Raw genomic sequence first — 9,866 nt, 5'->3', positions numbered from 1 at the left:
TTAACTACTCTACTTTTAATATTGATTTATTTATTTGATATTGTTTGGTTTTCCCATTTGAAGAGCCAATTAGGCAATTATATACAGCTTTACTCCTTCATTACAATTTACATTTGCAAGATAAATTAATGTAACTACTTTGGTCAATATCAAATATTTCGATTACATGTCATGATTCTTCAGCCCAAAAAAAAAAAAGTGAAGTCATCATTCAATCAAGATTAAAAAAAATTGGAAAAATAGCTAGAAGTCTTAACACTACAAGAATTTGGTTCAATACCGGCAGAGCCATAAATGGAGTTATTACCGGCAAAAACAGTATTTCGCTGGAAATATTTTTTAATAATTAAGAAAATAAATATTTAATTAATAATATTAATACCAATGGATATAGAGTATTAATGACGTAAATTAAATCCGCCTCTAATACTTTGGGCGGGATTTTGACCGCCCAAAATTTGAAATAACTAATACCAGCGGATTATTAGAGGTGGGTTTCACCGGTATTAGTCAAAAATTCTTTTCGGTGGAACCCCTATTAACACCGGCGGGTCTCACCGGTAATAAAACACTATATAATACCAACCCCTAACTCATAATACATTTTTCATTTTTCTCCCACAAAATTCACCCCGACCCTCCTCTTCCTCTGACCATTTCTCCACCGTCAACCGCCATTCCACCGCCATTTTCTTTGACAGGTAATATCTTTTTCACTATTTTTTTTTTTTCATTTCTCCCTTTCATTTTTGTTTTTTTTTTTGTATGGTTATTTATTTTTTGTCCATGCTTGAAGTATTGGGGGAGATACTCTGCTCGGAACACTAATGGAAAGTGAAAACGAGGGAAGAGTAAAAAGCTTGGCCAGAAATTAACAAGTTTTTTTTTTTATTAGATTTATTTTTCCATCTTTGAATGTTTAGTAATTGGTATGTTGCATATATATATATATGTATGTTTAAATATATGTGATTGGTACTGTATAAATATATAATTTTATTTATGTGTATATATTATATGTATGTGTGTACTCTTAATGGGTATTACTAATGAATGGGTAAAATTAGAAAATTTGAATTTTTATACTTAATTTTTCTATTTAATTAAAAAATATCTCATTTTTATATCATATAGGTTGAGATTGCAGTTCCATCGGTAAAAAAAAACTTTTAAAAATCGTTTTTTAGCAAGAAGAATATGAAAAGAAAAAGTTGAGTTTGAGTTAAATATTTTTGCATGAACATATTTTTGATATAGTGTAAAAAGAGATATTTTTTGATACTTTTTTTAATTAAGTAGTTAAATGAAGCATAAATATTCATTTGTAATTTAATTATTCGTTATTAAATCAAAATTCTATGGTTTGATATTTTTAAAATTAATATTTATAGTTAAATTTGTTTAGTAACCATTCACGCGTAATACCCATTAAGAAGTGTTCCTTATATGTATATATATGTATATATATATGTGTTTTATGTAAATGTATAATTTTTAAACAATGTATATATATATTATATATACATATAATATTTTGCTTAAAAATTTTAAATGTATAAATTTGTAAAAATTTAGATTTTAAGTGTATGTAGTAATAAATGCATTTTATAGGATTATAATTTATAATTTTTTGGCAAAGTTATTACATTTGAAAGTTAGGAGAAAGATTCCTAACAACATATTTGATGAATTATTGAAGTTATTAAAATTAGCTTTTCGAAAGGAAAATAAAATTCTATCAAACTACTATGATGCCAAGAAAAGATTGAAGAAATTAGGGCTGGGGTATGAGTCAATTCATGTGTGCAAGCATAATTGCTGTTTATTTTACAATGAACATGCAAATAAAGATTCATGCCAAGTTTGTGGCACCAATAGATTGATAACTTCAGAAAATTAAGGAGCAAACAAGGTGCCTCATAAGGTGATGCATTACTTTCCGTTAACTCTGCGACTAAAGAGACTGTATACTTCTAGGCATACAGCAAAATACATGGCACCACACTGGTAAATCAAAAGATGACGCTGTGATGCGACACCCTTTGGTTGGTGCAGCGTGGAAGGATTTTGATGCCAAACATCTTGATTTTGCTAGTGAACCTTGAAATGTTCTTCTAGGTTTAGCTACCGATGGCTTTAATCTATTTGGCAACATGAGCCAAGCTTACAGTATGTGGCTTGTAGTTTTGGCGAACTATAATCTTCAACCTTGGTTATGTATGAAAGATAATAATTTTATGTTGACCATTCTTATTCCTGGAGAAAAATCACCGAGAATGGACATAGATGTATTTTTAAGACCCTTGGTGGATGAATTGAAGGAGTTGTGGGTTAACGGAGTAGATATGAGAGATAGTTGAACCAACACTGTGTTCAAGCTACGTGCAGCTCTTCTGTGGACATTTAATGATTTTCCAGCTCGTAGTTATTTGTCTGGTTGGAGTGGTCAGGGATACAAAGCTTGTCCCACTTGTAATGAAGATACCGTTCCATTCGAGTAATTGGTAAGACATCTTACGTAGGTCATAGAAGATTTTTGCCAAATAACCATCGAATGAGAAGGGATACTCAATTCGACGGACAAATTGAGAGAAGACCTCCTCCAAGGCGTTTTACTTGTGAGGAAGTATTAGAACAAGTAAATAAACTCCCACCCCATCTCCCGGGAAATCGTGAGCTATTTGGTGGTGTGAAGCGTAGGCGAGTTGCGGAAAATCAAAATTGGAGGAAAAAAAAGCATCTTCTACAAGCTTGACTATTGTTGTTCAAACATTCTTAAACACAATATTGATGTCATGCAAGTTGAGAAGAATGTTTGTGATAGTTTATTAGGAACAATCTTGGACAATGATAAATCCAAGGACACTACCAATGCAATACACAATTTGAAAAAGTTAGGAGTCAGAGAATGGTTATGGATTTATGAAGATGAGAGGGGGAAGCTGTTGAAACCTCATGCACCTTACGTTCTTAAACTTGATGATAGGCTCCAATTTTGTAAATTTATTAAAGATGTGAAATTTCCTGATGGCTTTTGTTCGAATTTGAAAAAGAAAGTAAACAAAAATTTAACAAATGTCATCGGATTGAAGTCACACGACTGCCATGTAATAATGCAACGATTACTTTCTATTGGTGTTCGCAAGTTTCTCCCGAACGCTATATTGACCACCATTTCTGAACTGTTCAACTTTTTCATGCAAATTTGTTCAAGGACTATAAATGTTAAAGACACGGAGGTTGCTCAACAAGACCTTATTTTAATCTTGTGTAAAATGGAGTCCATATTTCTTCCAGTATATTTTGACATAAATGATTCATTTGGTACTTCATTTGCCTGAAGAAGCAATTTTGGGTGGACCTATTTTTATGAGGTGGATGTATCCATTTGAAATGTACATGAAAAAATTGAAGAACTACGTAAGAAAAAAAGCACGTCCTGAAAGGTCGATAACAGAAAGTTACGTTGTTGATGAGGCTTTGACATTTTGTTCAATGTATTTCAAGGGGGTTGAAACAAGGTTTAACCGTCTTGATCGCAAGGTTGTCCCATGAAAGCTTTTTGTGTTTCAATCTCAATGTCGACCCATTACAAAAGCCAATCTCCGGCCTCTTGATCGCCCATCTCGTGAATAAGTAGAGTGGTATATATTCAACAATTCACCTAAAATTCAAGTTTACTTAGAGTGAATTTCTTTTTTTAATAATTTTTTCTTTTTTTTTTTCACCTAAAATTTCAATCAATCAATTCAAATCTTTTGATTTTACAGTGAACACTTGGAAGTGATTTGACAAAATTACTCGAATGGAGATCATAATGTTTTACACAAAAAAACATTTTCGTCCGTGGTTTCACAAGAAGGTGAATATAGATGTGTAGTAAATATTTATTATCTTAAGTGGTGTTTGTCATTCTCTAATGAGATATTTATTTTTATAGATATATGACTTGCACAAGTTTAGATCATTAGAGAATGACGAATAGTTGCTAGCTTTAGCATTCGGGTCTGATCACTTAGGTACTTACTATATGAAGGTTGTATTGTGAATGGAGTTCGATTTATGGTTACCAAACAAGATGAGAAGAGGAGCAAGCAAAATAGTGGAGTGTTTGTGGCAGGAACAAAATGTTTTAATTATTACGGCACACTTACTGAAGTACTAAAGTTAACCACTGGTGTTTACTCTGTCACATTATTTAAGTGGAAGTGGTACAATATAGATCCAAGACGGAAGAAAACAATCGTCGAGAACCTTATCACTAGTATTAATGTTAGTGGTGAATGGTATAAAGATGACCCATACATACTTGCTAGTAGAGCAAAGCAAGTGTTTTATCTCGATGATTTATTGAGAGGGAAACATTGGAAAATAGTTGAGAATGTAAATCATCGACAAATTTGGGACATCGTGGATGATGATGCTAATGTCGAATTTTATTTGGTACACGACACCAACTCATCCAATTTTGTGTTAACTGTTAATCTTGGGGAGTTAATTTCGCTACCTAATCAACCTCCGATGGACATTGGCACTGAACCAAGTTTGCATGTCAACGAAGAGGACCGCAACATGGACAAAGAAGATGCTACTGAAGAATCTGACGAAGTTGACCTTTGTGAACATGATGTGAACGATAATTTAATTAATAATGATAGTGATATGGATGATTAATTTTCAGACACTTTATTTTGTAATACATACTATTATTAATTTCAAGTTAATATTTTTTATTTCAAATTAACTTTATTAATTTTAAATTATTGTTACTATTACTAATATATAGAATATTTTTTTTTTAAAAAAAAGTAATGTCAGCTGATGTATCAACTTATCATGGTGGAGACGGGGGTGGTACCGATCCACCAGACCCTAGTAGGGTACCGTCGACATCTGAGTCGGCTCCACCGCCAAGAAGAAAGGGACGTAGCCTTGCTACCAACCTTAATGTTGAACAAAGAAGGCAGGATGGAGGAAAAACATTACCATTAAAACTTGATGTCGTGACAGGCAAAGTGATTGGTACAGAGAACCAAGCTTTTGTACGTCAAATGAGTCTTGAGGTTACAGTTATGTTGCCAGGACACTACTTGAATTTTAATGATATACCTCAACACTTTAAAGACCAAATTGTACAAAAAATGAAGGTAAAACATATTAACAACTTTAATGTTGTAAATATTTCATTTCAATTAATACATAATTCTTTAACAAATACTATTTGTTTGTAGTATTTGTACGGTATTGATGGCCATCTTGAGCCTGAAAGAGTGATGCAAACTCTTTATCATGAGATAAAGAGAAGATATTCTGAGAGAAAGAATATTAGGCACACGTTGTTTCAGGAACATTATCCTGGGGATCCAAATGATTTGGCAAGTGTCATTGAAGCTGTACCTGATCACTGCATTACAGAGAGCTGGAAGCAAATCATTGACATATTTTTGAGCCCAAAGTTTATTGTGCGATTAAATCAAAACAAGAAAAATAGAGGAGAAATGAAGTATTTGTCCACGCAAGGCACAAAGTCGATGGCAGCGTCTCGTAATGAATTTGTAAGTAAAATTGTTAACTTTCTATTAGCAATTTCTTTTACTAATAACACAAACTAACCCTATTTTTGAACAGGACATCCCTGAAGACTATGCAAATCATACTTGGAAAAAAGGCCACCTTAGAAAAGGAACGAAAGACACTTGGATTAGCGAGACATGCAGAGAACTACATGTAAGTTTCAATTTTTTATATAATATTTTTAAGATGAATGCATGGTTGTATTATTGTGTTTCTAATATTTTATTTGATCAGGATCAAAGGCTTGAAGAGGTCTCTAGCATGACTGGAACAGAAAATGATTCAAGCGATGGATCTTCTAGTAAATACAAGCAATTTCAAGCTATGAATAAAGTTCTTGGGAGTCGATTAGACTATCAAAGAAGAGTGGGTTATAAATTGAAAGACAGCTCAGAAATAAGTTCTAGTACTCAAAGTCGAGCTCAATCACAAGGCCTTACTCCATCCATTAGTCCGGAAGATATAGGAGCCTTCGCCGAGTTTATGTTAAAAATGCGTGATAAGATTGATCAGTCTGGCACCTCCAGTGATGCTTCTCTGCATGACCCACGGTTTGACAATAATTTACAAAAAATTTTACCATCACAACCGCAAGGTAGTGCGTCCAGTTAAGCCCCCCCTCCAATGTCAGTGCCACAACAACAACAACAACAACAACAACCACGATCGCCTCAGATGCCTCAGTTCTTTCAACAACAACAACAAAATTCACCCAACATGTCTGTTGGCTCCTCACAATCGGCTCATTTACATTACATGTTCGGGCATCCTTCACAGTCTCCTCCTATATTTTTTTCGGATGGCGCAAGGGGATCTCAGACACAACAACCTATGGTTGGCCATTTTGGAGGCTCATCCCAACAACAATGCCCTATGTATGGTCAATTTGGATCATCCCAACAATAACCTATGTACGGTCAATTTGGGTCATTGTTGCACCAACAACCTGTGTATGGTCAAATGGGAGGATCTCCACAACAGCCTATGTATGGTCAGATTTTAAGTGCGTAGAGTCAGCAACAACAGAAGCAACAACAACAACAACAACAACCTACTTTGGTTCGCCCGCAGACTCGACAATTTGTGGAGATCTTACCTACACCGCAGACTAGACAACCTTATTACCCTACGCCGCCGACTCCTCAATCTCGTGATAATCCCGATGGTTCAACACTTATCTCGAATGCAGATGAATTTATGGAATTTACTGATTTGAACAATGATAATTAAGTTTTTTAATTTTGTAAATTTTATGTTTTAAAGTTTATTTGAAGACAATTTCCTAATTTTATTTAAGATAACAGTTTATATTGTTATGGACAAATTAATGTTAATGTTTGATTTCTTAAATTTAAATTCTAATTAATAATATATTTATAAAATAATTATTATATATAATTATAATTATTTTTATTATATAAATATTAAAAGTTATAATTTTTTTATATAAAAAATACCGGCAAAATACTAAATGTGGTCCGCCGATATTAATGTGTCAGCGTGTAAAAGTGCAAGCGAACCCCACCGATGTATTTTATGATATTAGAATGTATTTTACGTGTGTATATATATCGATAAAAATTTTAATTTTTAGTTTTTCTGATTCAATCGATGAATTTTTTTTAATTTTTGGTTAAATTAACAGAAAAGTAATTAATTATTAATTAATAGTTACCGAACAGCCAACAAAAAAATAAAATAAAACACAAAGTATTTCTACCAATGGTACCTAACCCTTTAGACAGTGTGAGCCACAAATATTAAGGGGGATAATTTTTTTTTTTTGATAAAAATTACACTTATAAAAAATATTATTTTTATTATAAAAAAATATAAATTTTATAAAGACAAGAGTAAATATATGAGAATAAATATGAAAATATATATAGATAAAAATAAAAAAAAATATATATGTATATAAATTTATATGGGCAAAATTATATTATGTAATAACAAAACTAAAATGAAAAATTAATTATGGGGGTAAAAAATATATATATATATCTATGATACATAAAAAAGAAAAAAAAATTTAAAAGTTGGGTGGGATCATGTACCCTACATGATCTCATGTTTTATGTTGCTTTGCGATGGGCTAACAATAATCTCTTAACATTATTATGTTAAATTATATAAAATCCCATACTTAGACCACAGCTACCTTTAAGCATTTTTGCAAGCGTAAAGACCGTTAGAACTTAAAATAGTGTAATGGATTGGAAGGATTTAATAACAACTCTGTGAACATAGCGCCGGCAAAGAGCTGTTAGATATTTGTATGTCGTTACCTTGTTTTGTCAGAACGTTAAGTACGGAGATGGTTAGTGTGGAATTATAATAATGACGTGGATTCAATTTTTTTTTTATTCAAGATTCAAGTTAGAAGCCATGCACTTTCCCAGAAATTACAGCATCTAATAGGCCAATATAGCCCTATGTATAATTAACCATATATGTTATAATGTTCCATGGTCCAACCATTCTTGACCAGCAAAATATAATTTTTAAAAACTTTACACTCCAATTGGATAAATAATATAAACATATGAGTATATTGGTCAAGTCAAAAATGAAGATATATAGCACGCCAAACTAAGCAGACCCACCCACCAACCATGCAAAGTTAGAAGACACGCACATTTGCACTAGTAGGGAAAGCAGCTGATGATATATTATATATATAGTATAAATAAGAGAGATAATTCCCCATATTCGAAATCATCACTTCTACTTAATCACTACTCTCTACCATTGATCATAATTCACTACCACAATATATAGCCCATATTGGATATTATACTTCTTAAGCTTATTTCTAATTTCATCTAAACATTTCAATATTATTATTGCCATGTCTCCTCAACTCAACACTACTGAATTTTTGGTTGTAAAGGAGGAAGTTGAGCTTGTGAAGCCATCCAAAGCCACACCTTCGGAAGTTCTCTCTTTGTCCACTCTTGACAATGAGGCCAACCTTGAATGCTTCTCCAAAGCCATCTACGTATACAAGGCCCAACATGATCACACTAATGGCGTCGATCCAGCTGAGATGATCAAGCAAGCTGTCTCTGATGCTCTCGTCTATTACTACCCTCTAGCCGGGAGACTCAAACGGCTAGACCACGATGGAAGGCTTCAACTCACTTGCGACGCTACTGGTGTTCCCTATTTGGTCGCCACGGCCAACTGTCGTCTTTCCTCGCTTAATTACTTGGACGATATTGATTTCGAGATGGCCAAGAACTTGGTCTTCCCTTCTCCTACAAGCGATTGCCCTTTCGTCCTACAAGTCACTCGATTCTCTTGTGGAGGTTTTACCATTGGGTTTGGAATATCTCACATGGTCTCCGATGGTTTTGGGGCTGCTCAGATCTTCAAGGCCTTGGCTGAGCTTTCCAAAGGCAAAGAGCTCTCAGTGAAGCCGGTATGGGAAAGAGAGAGACTTGTGGGAACACCCATCAAAGAGTTTCTCAAGCTCAGCATGTGTCATCCTGCTACGTCACCATACATGCCCTCTTCTGACATTGTAGATGAGATCTTTTACTTAAAGAGTGATACCATGAAGAGACTCAAAGATGAGATAATTAGTGGTGGTTCTCCCAGTAATGTTACTACCTTTGAAATACTTGCAGCCTTTGTTTGGAAAGCCAGACTGAGAGCCTTAGAGCTCAATCATGATGGAAAAACATGTTTGTATTTCGCTACAGGTTTGAGAAAGCTCATAGACCCTCCTTTGCCTGAAGGGTATTACGGGAATGCATTTTTGACCTCTGCAGTGGAACTCACTGGCAGAGAACTAGAAGATAAATCTTTATCTGAAATTGTAAATATGATAAAGGAGAAGAAGAAGGATGTTTTGGACAACAACTACATCAGAAAATCTATTGATATTTGTGAGACCAAACTAGCCAACCGTGATAATCCAAAAATTAAGGCTACGGGAGCACTCATGGCATTGACTGATTGGAGGAATTTGGGGTTAGTTTCGGATGAGTTCGGATCAGGATGGAATGTTGAAAACGTGACATCGTTGCCGTGGGACTGTTTTGGGTCAGTAGATTTGTGCACCTTTTTGCCTGCTCCAAAATCTGATCCTTCCTTAAAAGGTGGAGTTGGGATATTGGTCTCTCTTCCGAGGCTAGCCATGCCCAGGTTCAAGCAAGAGATTGATTCTCTTAACTAATTAACTACTGTACTTTTAATATTGATTTGTTTATTTGATATTGTTTGGTTTTCCCATTTGAAGAGCCAATTAGGCAATTATATATACAGCTTTACTCCATTCATTACAA

General features: G+C 33.9%; 1 protein-coding gene across 1 annotated transcript; it reads left to right on the top strand.

Moving 5' to 3' along the window:
• The first annotated feature begins 8,188 nt into the window (after positions 1-8,188).
• Positions 8,189-9,866, top strand: LOC115720415 (spermidine coumaroyl-CoA acyltransferase-like). Its single transcript, XM_030649564.2, has one exon. The coding sequence runs from the start codon at positions 8,426-8,428 to the stop codon at positions 9,755-9,757; it is 1,332 nt and encodes a 443-aa protein (XP_030505424.1). The 5' UTR covers positions 8,189-8,425; the 3' UTR covers positions 9,758-9,866.

This window comes from Cannabis sativa, chromosome 2, assembly GCF_029168945.1.
Source record: "Cannabis sativa cultivar Pink pepper isolate KNU-18-1 chromosome 2, ASM2916894v1, whole genome shotgun sequence".
NCBI lineage: Eukaryota > Viridiplantae > Streptophyta > Magnoliopsida > Rosales > Cannabaceae > Cannabis > Cannabis sativa.
This window is presented reverse-complemented; position numbering and strand designations above follow the sequence as displayed.